Raw genomic sequence first — 23946 nt, 5'->3', positions numbered from 1 at the left:
AATTCTGGTAAGTTATTTGTAAAAGGTTTTACGATAAATGTGATTTGCAAGACTACCAGAATAGTTTTTTTTTTAAAGAAGAAAAAAGAAAAGTTCTTCTTGCAGAGAGACCCACTGTCATAGAAAAGAAAAGAACCTTTACCTGAATAGAGCTAAAAATTTCTTGATTAAGATTTTTTTTTTGTTTATGTCGGAGTTATTTGCTAAAATCTGGGTTGACATTGCTGGATAGTAGAAAAAACTATAATAATTGTTGATTTTCATGGTGTCAGTCAATAACTACTTGTTGGAATCTTCTGCATTTGATGAGTATGCAATCATAATCATAACATAGATTGTATTTTCTAACACTCAGTTGCTTACAGTTGCTGCAGAATAGATTGTTTGTGATAAAAGCAAGATGATGAATAATATAAGGAATGAAGTGAGAATGGTGTACGAGTGGCGTAACCATCCCGAGATCAGCCAGTGCCGTAATATGATAAGAAATGAGCTGTAAGTTTACATTAACTTCAACTTTATAAACTTATTAGTGAATTCTCTTGATTAAGGCTAACTAAAGTTTATTTATAGTTTTACAAATTTCATACACAAAATGCATTGGGAGCAAACCTGCTCTTATCGTGTTGCAAATATGATGGAAAACTACCTATTTGTGGATGCTTCTTCACTGGTATGTTTTGAAACTCTCTAACCATGTTAGCTTTTCATTTGTTACAACAAGAGAATCAGATTTCTTCTTACATGTTTGTCATAACAGGAGGAGTATATGAACAGAGAGACATTGATGCACCGGTTAAAGGCAAAACTCTACAAATTGCGTGAAAATCAACGTGTAGAGAATTCTAAGATGTTGCCCTCCTCTTCTGGTTCATTGCATTCTTGGCCTAATGGAAGTGTATCAGGAAGAAGCAATTTGGAAGTTGGCTCTAAGTCATCTGGTTCGTACTTTGAATTTTGTTTTTGTTTTACCTTTTCCAAAACTATGAATTTTATATATAATGTATTTTTGAATTTTCAGAAGGGAATTACAAATATTCTGAATATAGTCTACTCCTCAAGTGTTTTACTAAAAAAGTTTATAAGATTTTTCCACGGGAGAAGATTATCAAATATTTGCATGCAAGAGTTTGCTGTGTTAGGGAGGAATGTATATGTACTTGTGAATGGAACGAAAGACTATTATCTCATTTTGAAATTTGTACAAATGATGATTGTTTGATATGTGAGCGTTGGAAAGAAGAAGCTCATATTATTTCTAAGGGTCATTTGAGCCCGGTTAAAAGAAAAAATGATTGCCCTTCTGAAGTCATGCTACCACTAACCAAAAGAAGAAAAGTGGAGTCTGAAACTGAGTGCAAGGTGGAACAAATTACAACCACAGTGTTTGATTCTGGAAGTAATACTCAAATAATGAATGGTACATTTGGTCAGTCTCTTGAGAAGGAAACAAATATATGTGAAGGTATAGAAGAAGCTGATAACATGTTAAGTTCAGAGGAACCAACAAAAAACCATGATGACCTGATAGTTAACGAAGATGCTATGGCTGTATCTGATTCTCACATGGAAACTTCATCAAATACAGAGGAAATAGAAGGCAAAAGTGGATTCAACCAAGATGAATTCAATGCTACAGAGGAAGTCATTGAGCCAAAATCTCCAGAAAAGGAAATGAAGACCACAAATCCAACCGCTAATACTACTGTTTCCTCAACTGAATCTTTAGCAAGAAGTAGAATAAAGGAACACATCGAAAGTCTCAGAAAGCAATATAATAAGGTCATTATAACATCTTCTACTATTTTTTCATTACCTTGATCTTAGGAGGAGTATATACAAGCTTACCCTTTTATTAAACAGGTTATAACTGAGGAAGAATCAGGAAGTGATGCTTACAAATGCCAATTATGTTCAATGGCAACGCTACACTATGCCCCCCAGCCAATTTATTGCTTTTGTTGCGGCAACAGCATTAGGCGTAATGCACATTATTACTGTAAAAGAGAAGAAGAGGATACGGATAATTGCTTTTGTGCTACATGTTATAAGAATGGTCGAGGTGGAAACATCACATGCAATGGCACAACTGTTTCCAAGACAGATCTTAACAAAAAAGAGAATAACAGAAAATGCGAAGAAGCGGTAAATTTAATGATGTCTTTATATTATACTTCATCAGCATGTACATAACTTCAAACTCAATTTTGATTTGATTACCGTTGTTTGTTCCAGTGGATTGAATGTAGTAAATGCAAAAGGTGGCAGCATCAAATATGCGCACTCTATAACGACAAAAGAGATTTGGATAGCAGTGCTGAATATGTATGCCTTTTATGCTGCCTAAACGAAAAGAGAAAAGATGATGCGCGTGTACCTTTTGATGCTAAAGACTTGTCCAAAACCATGCTCAGTGATCACATAGAGGAGAGGCTTTTGAAGCGTCTAGCTAAAATTGGGCTAAAACTTCCAGAGGTAAGAAAGACTATTCATTTTTACCTATTAATATCCTTTTCAAATTCTTATGTATTAATTTAGAAAGTTCATATTTTCTGATTTGTCTTGTGCGACTCAAATGGCTAGCTTTTTGTTAGAGTTGTGTTATCTGTGGACAAGCAAATTGAAGTGAAGAAACAATTTCTCAACATCTTTGAGAAACAGGATTATCCTGCAGATTTTTCTTACACATCAAAAGTAAGTAAAGTGGCAATAAATATATTGACTTTAAACTACACTGTGTTATTCTGAAACTGAAACAGCAGTTATTTGTGTTTCAGGTTATTCTTCTCTTTCAAAAGATTGATTGAGTGGATGTATGCCTCTTTATCATGTTTGCTCAAGAATTTGGCTCAGAATGTGGTTATCCAAATCAGCGTTCTCTCTATGTTTCATATCTTGATTCGGTTAAGTATTTAAGGCCTGAAATAATGATTTCGGCTAAAGAATCTCTCCGTACCTTGGTTTACCATGAGATATTGGTATGTGTTTTCAAAATTTTTTATTTCTAATTACTTGTTTTGTTTGGTATCTTTTAAAACAATGAATATCTTCCACTCATGTGTTTTTTCTTTCCTCAGATTGGATATCTTGATTTTTGCAAGAAACGAGGTTTTACAACTTGCTATATATGGTCTTGTCCACCCATAAAGGGAGAAGATTATATATTCTATTGTCATCCTGAATTTCAAAAAACTCCGAAAAAAGATCAACTACGACATTGGTATGTCTTCTCTCCTTGTGTGTTTTAGTTTATTATTATAGAACTCATTCTCATTTTATATAAGTAATTTATATTTATGTATTTGTTTAATTCATCAGGTATCATTCAGCACTAAGAAAGGCTGGTGAAGAAGATATCGTGGTTGGTTTATGTAACATGTACGATTATTTTTTTCTTTCTACTGGAAACTGTGAATCCAAGGTTACGGCGGCTCGTTTACCTTACTTTGACGGGGACTTCTGGTCTGGTGCTGCAATGGATGAAGCCAGCCAGATTGAACAATGTACGGGAGGAGACCGTGAAAAGATGTTGAAATTAATACCAAAAAGATCTTTAAAGTCTATGGGAAATGTAAATCTTTCAAAAGGAACGGCCAAAGACATTCTAGTTATGCAAAAGGTATGTTTCTATATTTACATAAATGAATCTCATCTATGCATGTTTGAATGTTGTTCCAAATTTATCAGCTGATCTTTCTTATTTTCTTTTTATACACAGCTGAGACAAACCATATCACCTTTCAAGGAAGATTTTATGGTAGTTCAACTTCAGTATGTTTGCATCCACTGCCATAAAGTGATAGAGTGTGGGAAGCGATGGTTTTGCACGGAGTGCAAGATATTTCAGGAGTGTGAAAGGTGAAGATACCTTAAACACCAAATATTTGAACTGTTTTTCCCTTTTCAATAATTTCAAACTACTTTTCTTTATATTTATTTAAATACAATATACAAACATATTTAGATATACGTACTGCTACCATTCTAGTCTCTTATTTGTGATCTTCTCTTTTCCATATCTTCTTTCCCCGCTTGTTACATATTGCGAAGTATTTAGTAGCATGGTAAGAAACAAAAGTGGCTTACATCATTTGCTTTTCATATGTATATTTCAGATGCCACAGTGCTAATTCACACACTTCTGCCAAAGGAGAGAAGCACAAACTTTGTGAGGTACTTCCTAAATTTTAAGTTATTTTCTCATCAATCCTGGTTGAGTTTTTAAACACCATACATCTTTGAATTATGTGCTCTGCTTTCAGGTCCTTATGGAACACATCCTTCCTGATGCAAGAACTAAGGAGAAAGATATTATCTTTGATAATGGGTTATTTGATAACCGATACAACTTTCTCAGCTTTTGCCAAAGGAATAGGTTTCAGTTTGATTCACTCCGGCGAACAAAGTATTCCTCAATGATGATCCTCCATTTCTTGACCAACCCTATGACTGAAACTTGTTCAGCAGAATCTCCTTTGGGGAGTCAAACGTTAAAGCAGAACACAGTAATGGTATGAACCTTAGTTTTATTTTCCCTTATAATTTCCATGTATGGTTGTTGAGCCAAGTTTATTATCATGCAGTTGCAGGAACTGTTGAATGTTATGAAGCACGCATCACAGTGTCATCCAACTCAAAGTAAACCATGCACCTACCCATACTGTCTTCAAATCAGAAAGTTATTTGGCCATGCGAGTAGGTGTAGTGTTGGAGTTTCTGGAGGATGTCAATACTGTAAGAAGGTTTGGCAGGGAATAGCTTTACAAGGAGTTGTACAGACTCAGCATGTCTCATTCCCCGTTGCATGTATGTTACTTTTACCTCTCACAATCTACACTCTTTTCTTCTCTAAATTTTGCATATATATTTATTCTTTGCTATATATTTTTCTCCAATTTTCAGGGATATGAAGAAACAAGTACAAGGGCTTGCATCCCAATCTGAATCACAACGTAGAGCTGCAATTTTGGAAGACAACAAACCTTTCGCAGTTGATTGAGATTTTTTATGTATATGTTGAACAAATGAAATGTTGTACATGTACAGTGTCTTAATTTTTAATAAAAATGACTTCATATATTTTTAATACTCTTATTTATTTTATTGAATTCAATTTTGTTCCTTTGTTTTAGTACTAGTTCAATCTACTTATTTTAAAAATAAACTGCACCTTTTATCATATTAAATGGAACATTTTGATCTTGGTACCCATTTGATGGGTGCAGAAAAACTTTATCGGAGTATAGGAAGAAACACCAAAAAAAAAAGGTGGTTTTCTTAATAAAATAAATAAATTTATCCTATTTTATATACACTCGTTCAATCTACTTATTTTAAAAATAAACTGCACCTTTTATGAATGGAAATGTTGGACCATTTTGATTAAAGTCAATTTTCTAAAATAAGTATTTTTTTTAAAAAAAAAACTCTTTTTAAAGATTATTCTCTTGCAAGTATCATTAAGAAATTTTGACACACCCTCAAATTCATTATTCATTTGCCCATAAAGAGAAAATTATTATTATTAAAAAAAACAGAAATGTGCTTATTTAAAAAAACCAACTTTTTTAAAAATATAAAGACAACCAAACTCACAAGTGGTTTTCTTAAAATTTGCTTATGATAAAGCTTAAACAAAGTGGTCCAAAAGTTGTGCAGAAGTCCAGCTAACTAAGCAATAACATTATATTATCTCCATCATTGTGCAGCTAATGATCTTCAAACAAGTCCTCTGGAGGGTCGTAGATGATCATATCTGGGAAAATTTCTAAGAACTCATGTTTTACTTTCTCTCTTAATTCTGGATAAGGAATGAGCCCTTTTAGTATCACACGAAAAGGCAATGAAAGAGGAGGCTCAGGAGACTGTCTCATTTCTTCATATATCTCCATTGCTTCTGAGGGCAAACCGTTATCCAGAAAAGCTCTGATAATATCCCCAAATGTATGCTGATCAAATAAAACCTGTTCATCTTTCAAATCATCCCAAACTCTCTTAGCTTCTTCCACCCTTTTGTTTCGTGCAAGCATCATCACCATGTCCCTATAAAAAAACATGTCCGGCCTGTACCATATTTCTTTCCGGACTATTTCATACAACTGAGAAAGGAATCAAGGATTTCTCATTAAATGTTCATATCAATGAGATAAAAAATAGTTAATAAAACACAAATTAGTACTCTAAGAAATGATTAATGCTCAAAGGATTTTTTTTTTCTTCAGAAGATAGCGCAAAAATAACTAACAAAAAAATTAGTTGGAATTGAAAAGACGATCTTCATAATTTCATTGAAATTTTGTTAATGTAGGTAGGGTCAGCCATCCACCCCAATGCTTAAGTGTTTACATCTGCAGCAGTTTATCTTCTTGTGATACTTAGGCATACCCATGTACACTTTGTAAACTCTAATCCTAAACTTGAGTTAGTAAAACTACATGCTTCATAAACATTATTTAAAAATCATATTCTGGTGTATAAACATAAACTAATAGCATCTCTATAATAAGTATTCAACATTCCAACTACAAGTAACACTATTAGGAACCAATAATTGAAAAGAAATTCTTTTACGGAATAGGATGAAAAGAGAAAGCAATAGGAGACAAATGTCTCCTCCAAGAATTTTCCCTTCACAAAGGATTTCTCCTTTCTCAAAGAGTCAATCCTATCCTTCTTCCCTAGCCCAGCTAACTAATCCATTATTATTATGTCTTAATAAACATCTCCTTCTCCTTTTAGCATAACAAATACAGTAAAACCTAATAGACGTACATATTTAACTTTCTTGATCCAACTGTTGAATACATTATTAAAACATAAAGTTAGCTTTATTAACCTAATATACATAACAGAATTCAGCGTTAATAACCCATATTTGCAGGACATACCACCCAAGCATTCTATATGTCCTAATGAATTGAGCAATCCTCCTCTCTTGATCTAAGTTTTACAGATGAATTAGACTCAACTCATTCTGCATTTTAATATCAGAGCCTATCCCAATCTTGATGATGGATCACACACAAATGCCTAGTTTTACCAGCTTTAACACTCTAGATATCCATTCCTAGGCATGAGGAGCAAGTGCTAAGGTTCTAAATCAGCTCAGTAAGTACATGGCAAAGCCTAGGTAATCCTCCCTTCTTGATATACCCTTTTGGGTTGAGTTAGATCCATTCAGTTCATTTTCCATTCTGATGCAGAATGGAGAAAATTTGACCCATTTATCAACTAAGACGTACTTTTTGTGGTACAACCATGTAGAAACTAGGCTCACAAACCAACAGAATTGAGAGTTTATCAAATTATCTCTTGTTGAACCCGATTTAGAATCTGTATTTCTTAATTAGAATGACCAAAGATGACAATTTACATATAGTTTTCTCTTTGTTTGTAGACCTTTTTATAATTGTTTCTCTTAGTGCTTTAGACTATAGAGTATGATTAGTACTTTTACAAGACTTATAATGACATGAATATATAACTTACACTAACGCCTTGGAAGTTATTATACTCATATTTCAAATTTTTCATAACTTTATACAAGACTATCATTTATTTTAAAAATATTACACCATCTTTTTAATATTACACATGTATTTTCCTGTAGTTTTAAAAACAATATACCACTCCTGTCACAAGATATCAATATAATGTTGAACGAAGGCAAGGAACATGAATGCAATTTGAGAAAATATCTACCATTGTAATTTACTCTTTAAAATCAATACTCAAGGTACTAAAATAGCATATTTTAATTTTTCATAATTTTATGAAAAATGCAAAAGGGGTTTAAAATTTATATTTGATTACCCATTGGAAAGAATAAGAGAAAGAAAGATTGAGCCGAAAAAGTAACCTTGATGCAGAGGAAGACTTGGTTCTGTCTCTGAAACTCAGCGAGGACGGCCACAAGGTCGGACTTGAGCAAGCGAGAGACACTGGACCGGATGTAGCGGTCGAGGCGGACCGGGTCGGACCGGAGCCTCTTGAGCTCCTTCGCCACGAGCAGCCCTTCTTTGCCAATCTCCTTCTTCCGCCGCCATATCGAAAGGCTGGGACTGGAGGCCCCACCCGAAACCCACCGGGCCCAATTACGGGTGCCCGCACGCACCACTTCACCAACTGCAACACGCAGCAGCATCATTAACAACAAACACCGAAAGAAACTGAAAGATGAACACACAGGTGATGCTATTACACTGCCACGCTCAAATCAAAATATCATTTACGCTGAATCATGTTTCAATTCTGATTTTGTTCCCGAACCAAGTTAACTCTAATCGTTGCACATTAGAAAAAAAACAACAACAAAAAAAACGACACTGGAATTGTTAGAACGCACCTTGGTAACGTGATTCAGTGGTTCTGCATTTGGAAATTCTCTTTGGTATCTCTCACTGCTCCCTTCTCCTTTCTCTTGTCTACTTGTTTCATAGACAGACTACAAACTAGTGGGCTGCTATTTTGGATTGTTGGGCCTCACTTTTAAGCCCAGCAATCTTCATTTATGTAAAACATAACAATGATATATATGTATGATCATGTAGTGTGCCTTTACTTTGAATTTTTTTAAAACATATAGTTGTACGAAGGAGATAGTCTTGTGTTGAACAAATTTTCTTGGCAGACAAAAGTTATGAACATTCCCTACAACATAAAATAAACATATAGAGGTTCGTGTAGTACGAAATTAACTTAAAACTATGTGCATATCATCTAAAAATCATATTAGACGTAAAAGAAGACAACATTATGACAGGCAAAATACTTGCGTCTCAATAATTTGTTGTTGAACTAAAACTATCATCGGACAAACGAAACATGATCATGTTTTACAATTAGTTATTTTCAGCACTTAATCAAAACCATGGATATTAAATTGTTTCCTAACAAAAAAAAAATCTTGAATTGTACAATTTAAAATACATTTCAAAATCACACAATCCAAAAATGTATAAATTATACAATATGTAATACATTTTCAAATTATATAATGTGGACTATTCTTTCATATTCATAATAATGTATAAACCAAAATATATCTTTAAATTTAGCATTTGCACAATCCATTATATATTTCTACAGTATCCACACCAGAATATTTTTAATCCATAAATAATTTAAACTTTTGTCACATCTAGAAAATGTAGGAAGAAACTATGGAGTGCTAAAACAAAGAGCCATACCTGATGGAACTTGTCACTAGGAAGCCCAATGCAAAAAGCCCAAACCAAAAGTAGGTTGGAGTATAACAGGAAGTCAGCTTCGTGCCTGTTGTACAGAAACATATTGCCATGGCATACCCCACATTACATGCTTTGAAGAGGCTGTTTCTGAAGCAAAGAAACGATGGTGGAATGCATGTAGATCATAAACCCTCAAAAATTCACTAAACAGATAGCCAAATAATTGAGCATATGACAAATCAATTCAACTACTATTTCATTATTTAGCACGCATGGCTTTCCCAAAACCTTTTTTTCTTCCGAAAATGAAAATAATTTTCTTCAAAAATCTATATATACTCGGACGACCGGTCAGAAACTTCATCATTCAACCAATCAATCACGATAAGGAGATCACATAATGACACGTTACCGACCGATCTATGATGGCAAGTCATGAGTTGACCAAGTCAGCATGGTACAATTAAGGGTTGTTTAGCATAACCCTAAACATGAACCAACCTTCTAATCTGGCTCACCAATAAATGTCTATTAAGGTAATATAAATAACACGCATTCCAAGAAAAAATGTACGTTATTATCTACGGTACTCTAACATCCGAGTGTCGACACCCTGACTCACTTGAGCGTTGGAGTGTCTTCTGCAGGTACCACCCCCACCTGTGGAGCCAGATGACCGAGAGAAGGAAGGCAAAGCAGGAAGCTTGGAGCATCAGTGACCGACTGAAGGTAGAGGCAAGATGAATCGTTCTCTAGGCTCCAAATCTGTTCGAGAACACTATATATATTGGATGAAATAAAAAGGAAGGAATTATGAAGATGAGAAAGGAGTTTTATTGAGATGTGTTTGAAAAAAGGTTTGGTTGTTTAGAAAATATGTAAAGAAGATAATATAATGTTTTGGTCGGAGGGTGTTGTCTTTTGTTAGTAAGATATAGTTTTGGCATGAAAAGGGGACAAAAAATGAACCAATTCAAAAGCATTGAAAACCCGTGAAAGTATAGCACATGGCTAAGATGTGTACTTTACCTAATCATAAAATGCGACAAACCATTTATGCTCACTGATTTCTGTAGATGACACTCACCAAACTCTGTGTCCCACGGTAGGGACGAATATAGTTGTCTTTTAAATACACTTTCATTTTTTTTAAGATAATCAATAAACATTTCCTTTTCTAAGTACATAATTTGCACTCTATACTAAAGTTAACAACTAATGACTAATATATGTTTCTAGGATATGACTTTTACTTACCAAACATTGTTTTAATAATGTTGGAACCATCATATTCACCCCTATATAACAAACTAACTTAAATCAAAATTTCCCTTTAATACCTACTTTGATATTTCTTGAAAATTTGATTTGAACATTGAAATTAATGCTTTTGTATATATTATTTTTCGGAACGTCTAATATTCTCACATCTTTTTTATGAATTGAGACTAATAATATTTTATATACATATATATTTAATCTTTAAAAACTACTTTTCAAAAATAAAATTATTGTAAATTTTAAGTTTTAAAACAAATAATGTTTCATTTTTAACTCTTTACTGAATTGAGAGTTGAAGTCGAGAGAAATATAATTACAGATAGTCGCATTTAGTCTTTATATAAAAAAAAATTGAATTTTATATTTTTAACATTTATTAGGAATTGAACATACAAATTTCCTATTAATCATAAACCAGGAACAAATACTGATTATTATGTTGCACTGATTTAATTGGGCAGTTTATTTTCGTGTAATAATTCGCCAAGTAAATATAGAATAAATTACATGAAAAATAAAGAAATATTAGCATATATTTTTATAAACATTACTAAATATGAATTTATTTATTTCATCTTGATTATATTATTGTAAATTAGAATACAACTTTGGAGACAAAGACTCTTCTTCTCATCTTCTCAATTGAACATTCTTTTCTTTTTTTTCTTCTTTAATGTGCATTTTAGTATTTTACGCATTATCTCTGCTGGTCAAAAAGCTCTCTTTCTCAACCATTTCATGTTATTCTTCTATTTCAATTTTTAAATGGATTTTTTAAAATAGATATTAAAATTAAAAATAATTTTATATTTAAATTTAAATTATTCACATTAAATATGTATATAAAATTTATTAACTAATCATAAATTTTGCATATTATAAAATTTAATTATGTCAAAATAAGCATTTTTCGTGCGACATTCGCAAACTAAATACCAGTTTAAATTAGTATTAACATCCCAATTAGAATTTGAGCGTAATAGTTATAATATTTAAATGAAGCTATAAACTAAAATCTAATTAAAGAAACGCATGAAGATTTTATCAACTTTGGACATGTTTGTCATCAGCTTTTCTTCCCGAATAAATTAGCTTGTGTTTGTAATTAATAGGTTGACATAATGGTTAAACATCTTTGATTCATGTTATGTAAAAGCTATTAATGTAACACAAAATCCGTACTCAATATATATATATACAAAAACTTTGTTAGACCAATAATAATCAGTATATTAAATGGAATTAGTCTAAAATCTAATAAACTTTAGAAAAATCAACTATATTAATAAGAAATAAACTTTAAGGTTAATCCAATCTTATAAAACGAACTTATAAGATGAGGTTTGCACCTACTTATATATTATGAAATATTTTTATTTCTAATTAATGTGAGATCTCCAACATCCTCTCATGTCACTTTATGTGACCACGATATCATATTAAGAACTGAATTTTAAGTTTAACTCAATCTCATTGTTGAAAAAAAAAAAAGTTTAACTCAACCTTACAAAATCGCTCATAAGGTGAGATTTATATATATATACTTGTTATAAAAGAAAAAGAAATTAAAGATACAAGTGTAGGATTTAACTTTGTGGTCAGTTTTGACTTTTGGGTGACTTGTAAAGTGCAAATGTAGAAGAAGTCTTGGTGTTGTTAAATGTGTTGAGAATTTACCTGGACAATTGTTTTTCTCCTGTGAGTGTTTTGTTGGGGAAGAGGCAGAAAGAAAATGAAGGTAGGGGAAGAAAAGAAGAAAGAAAATGTAAAGAGGGAATTAATAGAAAGACCCTCTCTACCGAACAAGTAGAATAAATTGAGTAGAAAAGCACTTAAACAATGGCACATGGGGTTTATTCCGAATGGATGGGCACACACATATCTGTAAACGAGGCATGATCACAAGGTTTTTCTTTTCACTCCAAATTCCTGTCCAAACATATATCAATCATGTCTCCAAGACCCATTAAATGTGTTCCCAATTTCCATCCCCTAATGATTCAACAGAATGGAGCTAGAGCTAGCTTGCAAATCCAAATATGTCGCCACATTCTCCAACAATGCCTTAGCTGTATTTTACAAAGCTGCTACTTCTTTTCGAAATCAAAACCTCAAAATACAAAAAGATGATCAGATGCCAAGTTTTCAAGTTTTCATGATGGAAGAATGGAATGAGGAATGAGAGTCCACAAACTAAATGTTTCTCTTCACATGCTTCGGCTTTCAACCCTCCATCACTTGCATCTATCAACTTCAAACATGTTTAGTTTATCTAAGAAGCTCAATGCATCCTATCAAAATCCAATCTCCTTTCTAAGGTTCTCTTCATTCAATATCCAACAAAGAGTTGAAGTTTCAATCCTTCTTATTGGAGATCTTACTTTGACTAGAGATGAGGACAATTCATTGTATATAAGTGGGTGAAAACCTCACCTCATGAGCCGATTTTATGAGGTTGAGTTAGGCTTAAAGTCCACTTCGTAATACTTCTTTTCATTATAATGCTAATGCCAAACATTTTTCCATTAATTGACTGTGGGTAGGAGATGTCTCATATACTTCAATAAAAGAGTCTATAATTGTGTAGCAAGAAGAGGTGTTTTGAGTTCAATTTGTAAACTTTTTATGTATATAAGAAATAATTAAATAGAAACTAATTTTAGATATAAAAAATAATTAGTTATTATTTGACTAAATTATAAACTATTTTATAAACTAAAAATATTATTGGTATCTAAAGTAGTTTCTATTATTAAAAATTTATACAATATTTTCTAAATTAGCATCTAATTATTGACTACCAATGTTTTAGTTACTTACTACTTTATAGTCTAAATTAGTCTTTATTGATCTTTAAGAGACTAATTTATAATCTAAAATATTAATAGTTAAAACCTTGATAGCTAACTTAGATACCAATTTAGAAATCATTTTATAAATTTTTATTAATATTAGAAACCACTTTAGATATCAATAATTTTTTAATCTCTAAAATAGTATATAATTTAGTCAATATAATGACTAATTATTTTTTGTCTCTAATACATGCAACAAAATGGAGGGAGCAATTAGTAATTAACCACCTAACACATGACTTTTAAAAGGTTATGCTATGTAGAAGTTTACAAGTCCTCATTTTTATGATAAAATATATACTTCTTACATTATTTGTTGTTAAAGTAAAACTATCGTCGAACAAATGAAGAATGATCATATTTTATACTTAATTATTTTCAACAATTAATCTAAATCATGGGTGATAAACTTTTTCCTAACATTTGTCATTCCTAGTTGTACTCAAACTTGTTTTTCAAAATATTGAGTTCCTTGGTCGCAATTCTCAAATTCATTTTAGTGGTTTTATAAGATTGTGAAATAAAGAAGTGTTGGAAAAAATTCATTATATGCTTGAATAACATAATGTATATCAACAAAGTCCATCTTTTCATCAAAGTTATCAAGTGGGGATTTAAACGCAATATCAACCATGCCAAAGAGTTGAATTTCTTCTTTTTTATATTCCTCAAAGTCAAATAAATCAAGATCTTCTTATGATAACATAGGCTTCTCCTAGAATCCTTTTTTTTAAGAACTTCCTTTTCTTATTCTTCTCTTGATTAGGATTTTGATGTGAAATGTTTTAGTTTCTTACAATCATAACGCGTAGAACCTAGTTTTTGTGTTTTCACTCTTTCTGGTCCTTGCCATGTTACATTCTAATACCTTTTAATCCTTATTTAAAACTCCACATTTTGTTCAATTTTCTAGTATTGAGAAGAATTCATCTTTCTCATCTGATTATGCATCTTCACATGCTAACGCCCACAAATACGCACAATCACACACGCACATGCACATGTCTAAGCCCACGTGCACACCAACACACACACATACCCATGCATGCCCACGCCCACTCCCACATCCACTTCCACCCACACACACATACACATACACACACATACACATACAGACACACACATAGGCCCACACCAATGTCCATGCCCACACACACACTAACAAAACACACAATTGACACCCACACACACAAATACACATACACACACACACCACAATGACCACGTTAATACACATGCTAAGGCGCACACACACTTAAACATACAACAGACAAACACACATACGTGCACTCACACATGAACACACACATACACACACCCACGACCATGATAACGCACATGTTGACACCAATGCGCACACACATGCATAGAAAAACACGCCTACACACATGCCCTTGCACACACACAAACACACTCTTGAATGCATATATGCGTACACATATACACCAACGCCCATGTACACACTCACACATATATGCGTGCACACAAAATTGAGGGACTTCATTTATGTTTGTAAGAGTAATATTGCTGCATTTTTAAAGTTGAGAATCTTTTATTGAATATTCTATTTATAAAAAATTAAACATAAAAGTAGATAATTTTTTTTTAATGTTTAATTGTATGGAAGAATGTATATATTTTTTTAGTATGATGAGTAGAATTTCAAAATTGAAACTGGACGATTAAATCCAAAACTAAAAAAAACTTAGAAGTAAGTTTGTTAATTCTTTTACAGAATCATAAATAATCATAAAAATGACAATTTTATCTTTAAAAATAAATAAATTAGTTAAAAATGTTTAATTAAAGTGATAAAAAAAACTTAGTATGAGAATTATAAAAAAAATCTCACATAAAAAGTCAAAGTATCTACTTGTGAAAATCTCGCATAAGTAGTCAAACTAGTTTTATTTAATATAAAAACTCATGGGAAAATGATGGAAAATTCAATTTTAGATAAAATAAATATTTTATTTATTATTTTAAATTTATAAATCATTAAAATATAAATGATTTATTAGTAATTTTGTTTTGCTGAAAATATAATTTTTTATCAGTTAAAGATTGTAGAAAAGTGTAAGATAATTATGTTAAAATTTAAAAAACAATTAAAATTATGAATGCTTAATAAGAAAATTTTGTTTCATTGGATTAAAAAATATGATAATATTTATTTGTTTTCGCTAAAAGTCTATTAACTAGTAAATAGATTATTTTTAATAAGAAAATTGAAACAAAAATTGTTGTTTTGTGCTGGACCTGCACATAACCTTGGGGAGGACCAGAAGGAACAATTTTTGGAAGCCCATCTTGTTAAGACTACTTCTTCTTGCACCCCACCACTTTTTCAGCCACCTCCATAAATTTTAAAATTCTCAAAATTATTCCTCAGTAAAAAGATAAAAATAAAAACAATATTTTAAACTATAGATTAAATAATGTAAAAATAAAAAATTACCATTTTCAGATTACGTTGTAGATTTATTTTCTTAAATAAATTATGAATTATGTAATTTAGTTGTTAAATAAATCTCAAAATTACATAATCCAGTAAATTTATTTTCTTAAATAAGTTTCGGAATCTGATATTATTAGTTATTACCAATTTAACAACTGAACATAAATTTAGGCCGTAAAATTTATTAAGTGTTTGTACTAATAATAGGTGTTGTTAAAAATTGATATTCTGCCAATTATGGTTGTCCATCAACTTTTTTTTTTTCTTAAATGATTAGATAATAGGACAATTAGTTGTGGAAAAAGGTTTGATTTTAGTATTTATCTATTCATTAGATAGCACTTGTCCATTTAGAAAATAAATAACAAAAGCTTATTTAAAATTGAATCCTTTTTATTAATATAATTATTTTATGACCAATTTAATGATACTCATGCACTTATGAAACTTTATTCTATGTATTTTTGTGAGACATACTTTTTATTATTAAAGTAATACTAAAGTTTCGTAAAAGTACACGCATGTAAATGTATTTCATAACAAATTTAAAAGTTTGATTAAATAAATTGTTTCTAATATATTTTAGAATGAAAACTCACTAAAAAAAATAGAAATCAATTTGTAGAGCCCAAAATAATTAGTTGTAATAGTAACTAAATTAGAGACTATTTTAAAAACTAAAAAAAAAATTGGTTTATAAATTAGTTTCTATTATAGTTAAATAGTTTTTAAATTGGTATCTAATTAGCAACCAAGGTTTTAACTACCAATTATTTAGTTTTTAAATTTGGTAGCAAAAACCTTACTAATTAGATACCAATTTAAAAACTATTTAACAATAATAAAAACTAATTTAGAAACTAATTTCTTTTTTAGTTTCTAAAATGTCTCTAATTTAGTTACTATTGCAACTAATTATTTTGGTATCTAAAAATTGGTTTCTATTTCGTGATTTTCTAGTAGTGTGTAATTTTTACATTTATTTAATGGTTATTCATAAGTTAATTTATAAAGGTTTTTTTTTATATTTAGTTTTTAAAAACTTATGTGTAAATCTATCGTATTATCTATTTACTTCCGGTTTTAACGAACTTCCATATCTTATACATTTTGACGTAACAAGTGCTTACAATAAAATTGTTTAATATGCAAAACCATAATTAAGAGAAGTTAATAATATATTAATTAATTATGTCACTTAAGCCTAAGTAATATCTTTAAAAAAAAATTAAGAGAATCATAAAAATAATTTACTTAAATATCTTCATTATGTCATTCAAAATGAAAAACATGTAAGTATATTTTTTCACTAAGTTAGTGAAAAACATATAAGTATATTTTTCCACTAAGTTAGTGAAAAACATGTACGTGTTTTTTTCAATTTGGATAGTCTCTTAAAATATATATGTTTAAGTGTGGATATTTCCTTAAATGTCACTTAAATATCATTTGTAAATGGATTAAGTATGATTCACTTACTAGTTCATCATTTTTTATACCATACTTCATATAAATCACTTTCCAAACTTCACTTTAATACAAAATAGTAACAAATTCATCTCACATTAGGTAACTATGCAAGAAATTGAAGATAAATATGTATAAATTGGATAAGTTGTTGGTTTCCTGTTATTCATAAAACAAAATTAATCAACAAGTTACCTTTTCAAAGATTACCAACAAAATGTTAGTTAAACCTCAACATAACGTTTGATCTCAAAATAAAAATGAATACCCACAAGAAAGAAGAAGAATATTTAGAATGAATGAAGAATAGTCGAAATTCTTCTCAGTAAGAACAACATTTTTCATTTCTTAAGAATATCGTATGTTTTCTTAAGCATAATTATAGTGTAGCTTCAATCCATGCACTCTAATGTTGCTTAAGTGGAAAAATACATCTTAGATGTAGAAAAAAACACTATCTTGCTTAATTATGCCTTATGTAACACTTTAAGACTCAACTAATCCATGTGCATTGGCATTACTTAAACATCACTTAAGGGATACTTTAAGCAAGAAAATAAAAAGTTAAAACATTTAAATTGTACCATTTATTACTTACGCACACCTCTCATATAGCACACATTAAGTATCTTCTTCTTTTAATTTCCTTATCTTATTTCGTGTTGTTCATTTGATGTTCTTGAATGTCTTGTTGTTTTAATTCCATTTTACTAATCATTTCATGATGTTTGTGCTAATTTTAATCGGTTCAAATTATTTGTGTTCTTGAACCATCCATTTTAAATTTTGTAGGAATTCAATTGAGTATACCGTATTGCTTTTACTTTTATTTGAATTTTATAGCAATTTTATTCGGTACATTTAATTTTAATCGAGTCATTTTCATTTTTAAATCAAGTTCAAGTAATGTCTAGTCATATTCTTCCTAAATTTGTCATTAAATCTGTGTGGTGCCTTTTCTAACTGATTTTGGTTGTTTGCTTTAATTTGAGTCTTAATTCTAATATGAATTTGAGCTTTGGTGCATTTTATTTTTTACATATTTGATTTCTACACTTGTTTTTAGTTCCTTACAAGTTTCAATTTCACTAAATTCTATTGTGTCTTGAATTTTCAATTCTGTTTTTGAAATTCAAATAGGTCACTCTGTTTTTCAGAATTTTGTGATGGCTGAAAAAGTTTATCATAACTTGAATTGTTGGTAAAATAATATTAAAATGTGGATTTGAGTAATTTGAGGTGTTGAGAAAAAGTGAAAAAAGGATCTACATCCAAATTCAAAATAGAAAAAAATGACAAATGAAAAATTGACAAAGTGTAAAAAAAATTGACTCCAAAAATGTGAATTGAGCAGCGAATTTTAAAAATTATTGCAATTAATTGACACATTTTTTTTTTAGAAATTTCAGCACCAATATTCAGCTTATGCATTGAAGTTTCAGTGGTTAAAATTTCAAAGTTTGAATTCAAATATTTTGTTCAGCATAAATTTGTCAAGTTGTGAAAAAATTCTTACAAAATAATTTGTAGTGCATTATAGTTTTATTCATCTATTCTAGACCATTTCTTTAGGATTTCATTTGTGTGCTAGCTTTTATCTGTGAATCTTAATTTTTTGTTCATCAATTTTATTGTCTATTCATTTGAAGTCATGCCTATCATAAACTCTCTTTGAAGTAGTCCTTAAATTTTTAAATTGAGTTTTTGTTGCTTTGAATTGTTTGATCTCTATTTGTGGAAGTGGTTGAATCTCTTTAGTGAGTTGTAAAGCTGAATTTTTTTGTGCAAGCTACATCACTAAAAGAGGTAAAACCGGATACCATTAGGTTGAATATCCTAAGGAGGTGAAACAAGGGAGAGCAACCTAAAGTTCATACAAAAACATGACAATAAGAGTAACAATTTGGAGTGCATAAAATAGGAATTTAATTTTTAGTGCATAAAACTTGTTGACCTAAATTTCATTGTATTTTCTTTGAGTTGTAATTGTTTAAACTTCTTTAATTAGTGGATTAACATCATGTTTAGTTCAGTGAGTGTGTCTCCAAGGTTCAAGGTGTCAAGAAGCCTCACCTAGGAACCATCTAGCTTAAAGTTTTCTAGTTTAGCAATTTCAATTGTTTTAATTCTTTTCATATTTTGTTTTAATTAGTGTTTTTATCTTTGTGTGTGCTTATGATAATTTTCTTAAAGAAAGGTTTGTCAAGTGTTTTGGGATAGTCTCTGGTTAGGAAAGACTTGGTAGTTGAACAATCCTAATATTTTTGGCGCCCCTTCAAAATGGAAATTGCTTAGAGCAATAAATTTTAAGGAACAAGTAGATAAGATGTGTATTCAAGAAACAAAAATGGTTAACCTTAAGCCAACAAATTGTTATAATTTATGGGGTAACAATGCTATCAAATGGGAAAATGTCATTGGTATAAATGATGTTGGGGGTATTTTAACAATTTGGAACGAAAATGCATTGGAACTCACAAAATTGATTAAGGATAAGGATTTCATTTTATTAGTAGGAGATTTCAACTCAATAAGGAAAATAGAAGAAAAGAGAGGTATGATCCTTGAAAGGGTTGTTGTGTCTGCCATTCAAAAGTTTAATGAACTCATACCCATGATTGGTATAATGTTTAGGGTAAAGAGGAAGGAGGTCTATGGGCGGATATTGTAAAATCCAAGTATGGTTCCTGACGTTCTTTAATTATTGGTAAGGATATCTGTGTTGAATCTATTTGGTTGAGAGATCTTAGGTTAGCATGCGGGAGATGTGATAGCGATAAATAGTTCATGGAAAACATTATTTAAAAGGTAGAGAATGGGAACAATATCCTCTTTTGGGAAGACTTGTGGCTAGGTGATACATATCTAGTTATTAAGTACCCAAGATTTACGCTAATTCTAAACAAAAATGTATAACTTTGGGGGATATTGGGGGGTGGTTAGAAAACCAGTGCTGTTGGAATTTTATTTGGAGGAGACATTGGTTTGAATGGGAGAAAAATATGGTACCAGACTTGAATACGCATCTCTCAAATGTTTACGTACCACAACAAGAAGAAGACGAATGCTCGTGGAAGTTGGATGTAAACGGTAGCTTTAATGTAAAATCTGCATACGATTTGCTACAAAATCCTTTATCTGGAATAAAGGAGGAGGTGTTCTCAAGTCTATGGTCTTTGAATGTGTGGCCTTCAGCTATGGTGTTTGCATGGAAATTATTTTATAAGAAAATAGCAACCTTAGATAATCTCTTGAAAATAAATGTCCAAGTCGTTGGCCTTAATTGGTTATGTGTGTGTGGGTAGGAATCCATTAGCCATTTATTTTTTACTTGCCGGTTAGCTAAAAAAATTAGGACTTCTGTGATAATTGACTTGGTCTTATTTTAGTGCATCATAAGGAAGCTATTTTTTACTTTCAAGGTTATGAACATTTGGATTTAACCAAAAAACACAATCAAATCTGCAAAACTATATGGATTGCTTTTGTATGGACTATTTGGAACCATAAAAATGATATAATTTTTAGAAATAAAATATCGGATGGAATCCAAATCTTTGCTTTGATTCAGATAAATTCTTGGGCTTGGATCACATTTAGGCACCCCAAAGTTATATTCTCATATTCAGATTGGTGTTTACCTCCAATAATGTGCATCAACTCTTTGTGATTTCTTTTGGTCTGAATGTCGTATGTGGTCACTTGAATCGGGCTATCAAGCCTAGATATTGTGTCTTTTGCAGATTTCAACACCTATTCTATTTGATATCATGATGACTATGTTAGAATGTATGACTTTAAACTAGAGGGGGGGGGGGTGAATGGTTTAAAGAGGGATTTCAAAAACTTTTAAGCCTTGAATGAACTTTCTTCCTGATTCAGTTGATAAAGAATTCAGTTTGCCAAAACACAAAGCTAAAAGCACAACACCAAAAAAATAATCGGTTGTTTCGCAGAAACAATTGGTTGTTTATATCAGTATACAAATATCAAAACTAAATTTAAAGAGTTAAGGGAGAGAGAATGCACACAGATGTTTATATTGGTTCACTCTAAACCCAGAGCTACATCCAGTCTTCTCAGAAACCACTGAGGAATTCCACTAAGCAATCAAACCTAGATCATTTACAACACAACCAAGAAAGTGACCTTGATCCCCTCAAGACACACACTTCTCTTGGCCAACACACCAACACTAAGAATGTTGATCTTGATCCCCTCAAGAACACACAACACTTCTCAGCAAACACACAGAAGAAACTTGTTCAACAGATACAAGGATTACACTTGTTACATAAGCAAATCTGAAACCAATACAAGCAGAAATCCTATCTCACACTTTTTGATCAATCTCAATCTCTAAGCAATCTCAACTCTTTGAAAAACTCAAAAACTTGTGTTAATTCTTATTACTCAACTCTGTTTTTCTGAATATATTCAAAGATGTTGTTTGTTATCAAATCTTAACAAACTTATTCATTGCATTTAATATATTGGTCAAAGCATTAAAGACTGGAGCGTAATCAGTTAAAATTATTTAAAGCTCAGTCAAAACAAAAACCATTTTTCTGTTATGGTACCAAAACAAACAATCGGTTGTTTCTTCGAATCAATCGGTTGTTTTGGTTTTAACAGCTCAACCATTTGAAAAATAGTTTTCAATCTTTTCTCAAAACACCTAAGTATAAAACAATCGGTTGTTTCGACAAAACAATCGGTTGTTTTTCACTTAGTTTGAAAAACACTTTTCTTTTTAAAAAGATTGAGAATGCCTATGCTTTGGATTCAATCAAGAGTGGATTACAAAACAATCTACCCAGATCCTATCTAAGATAACTCAGCAACAGCAAGCACAACCAAGCCTTCAACATCCTTCAAAGGGTTTGGATTCTTCAAAGCTTGAACACCACTTGGTTCAACAGACTACCGCTTTGGAAGGAAGATTTTTGGTTGTAAAGTGGATGCTCTCGGACATTAACTAAGTTCCACCCTATTGTGAATTATACAAGGGCGGAATTTAAAGGAGCATTCTAGCTATATCCAAAATTACAATAGGTGTATGTTAGTGTTTAATAATGAGAAACAATTTTGTAATGTTATTGATAAATGAGTTAAGATAAGAATCTTAAATATGTAAGCATTGCAAATTTTATGTAGTGGTTGGGCAATTTGGATTAGGTAGTGGTTGGGTAGTTTGAATGTGTTTAATAGATTTGTACAGCTACTAGTATGTAGTAGGACTTGATTGGAATTTTTTCTGGGATTGATGTGGTTTTTTAGGTGATCTATGTTTTTGCTTTGAATAAGGGTCGAACACCCTTGAAGTACTCCATGTTTATTAATTTTTATTGTTGATAAATCGGTTCATTTCTTTTTTTACATCGTTCAATCTTCATTTCATTGAGTTTAATCGATTTAAACATCAATTTATTCAATGTAAAACGTTCAAACCTTTATTTTTCCGCACTAGTTCCAACTTTGTCTTTAGTTCTTAGGTGTTGCACCTTGTCCTTACTATTTCTACATTGTAATTATGTGTTTCTTGGTTAATTGTTCATTTTAATAAGTCAAAGTGTGCACATAGGTATTAGTTTTTGTTTTGAATCCTTGCATGTAATGTCTAACATCATGTTCATAGTTTAATTGTTCATAATCCAGTTTCAACTTACGTATTTCACTGTTTTTTCATATCCTTCTTAAGCTGCATACCAAATTTTGTGAAAATGTTTTAACTTAAAACAACGTTATGTTATCCATTGTGTCTTGTTGTGATATTATCCAATTTCTGACCTAGTTTCAAAAAATTTATTCTGACATAATTTCATGTTTAAAACTCTTGAAATTTTATGTAGAAGAGTTTTAATATATCGTTGATATCTAGTCAAAAAGTCATGTAAAAAAACATAGAATTAAATCACAAAAGCCTGAACAAGTTTAGTGTTCATAAAAATTGTTTCAATGATTTGTATAGGTCTCAGATTAATGTTATTACAATTTAGTTCGAACTTGTTTTGTTTTGAAATTTGGTATGGACTTTACTTATGGTGTAAGGGAGTTTCTTTTTGCACCTTTACGTTTTTCTTACGACACCCCCAAAATGTTATTTAAAGACAAAATTAACCTTATTATTTTCTAAAAACCCTAAAACGCACTACCCACACTCTTTTTTCTTCTTCCTTACACACACCACAAACTTGCATTTCTTTGCCTTTCTCGCACACGGTGACTTCCTCTCATGACATAGGAACCGTGAGATGTGTTTCACTTGATGGTGGTTCGGTGGTGTCTCTGACGACTTGGTGGTGGTTCGGTGGTGTCTCTTCATCTCATCTCTATTGTTTTTGTTTTCTGGAATTATGATTTCGCAACATAGTCAATGATCCAAAAATTTCCTAAATGAGTGTCTCCGAATGTAATCCACATTGAAATGCATTCTGAATCCACCAATCTGTAAGCCAAAAAAATGCATTCTGGATCCACCAATCCGTAACTGAAAAATTGCTTCCAGAACACCCCCTCATCCGAAAAACATAAAGTTTTACTTATAGAACGAGCAATTCGTAGATCATATTTTCACTTTCGGATTGATCCTTCCGTAACAAAATCCTGGATCATGGTTCCCAGAAACCTAAAAACACCATAACTACCCAACCTCTTAAAAAAAAATCAGTTCTTACCTCTAAAAGCTAACCAACAT

General features: G+C 31.1%; 2 protein-coding genes across 3 annotated transcripts; one reads left to right on the top strand and one right to left on the bottom strand.

Annotated features, from left to right (window-relative positions):
- The first annotated feature begins 595 nt into the window (after window positions 1-595).
- LOC137808828 (histone acetyltransferase HAC12) lies at window positions 596-4999 on the top strand. Its single transcript, XM_090300844.1, is given in 15 exon segments — window positions 596-673; window positions 761-941; window positions 1022-1782; window positions 1864-2145; window positions 2236-2475; window positions 2584-2694; window positions 2778-2978; window positions 3078-3220; window positions 3319-3619; window positions 3719-3858; window positions 4116-4173; window positions 4263-4511; window positions 4584-4761; window positions 4764-4806; window positions 4903-4999. Coding segments are annotated over 15 exon segments (3063 nt in total).
- A 602-nt stretch (window positions 5000-5601) lies between these two features.
- Window positions 5602-8484, bottom strand: LOC137806292 (Pentatricopeptide repeat (PPR) superfamily protein). 2 transcript variants are annotated; one of them, XM_090300547.1, is made up of 3 exons: window positions 8345-8460; window positions 7859-8168; window positions 5602-6098 (listed from the first exon to the last, which is right to left on the bottom strand). In XM_090300547.1, the coding sequence occupies exons 2-3, from the start codon at window positions 8144-8146 to the stop codon at window positions 5709-5711; spliced, it is 678 nt and encodes a 225-aa protein (XP_090156673.1). In that variant the 5' UTR covers window positions 8147-8168; window positions 8345-8460; the 3' UTR covers window positions 5602-5708. The 2 variants fall into 2 exon arrangements, 1 of the variants encoding a protein (XP_090156673.1); XR_016519623.1 differs by lacking the exon at window positions 5602-6098 and having other exon boundaries at window positions 7859-8124; window positions 8345-8484.
- Between the last annotated feature and the right edge of the window lie 15462 nt (window positions 8485-23946).

The sequence above is a fragment of the Phaseolus vulgaris genome, chromosome 3 (assembly GCF_051622355.1).
Source record: "Phaseolus vulgaris cultivar YP4 chromosome 3, ASM5162235v1, whole genome shotgun sequence".
In the NCBI taxonomy this organism is placed as follows: Eukaryota; Viridiplantae; Streptophyta; class Magnoliopsida; order Fabales; family Fabaceae; genus Phaseolus; species Phaseolus vulgaris.
Note: the sequence above shows the minus strand (reverse complement) of the source record. Positions and strands in the feature narration are given on the sequence as shown.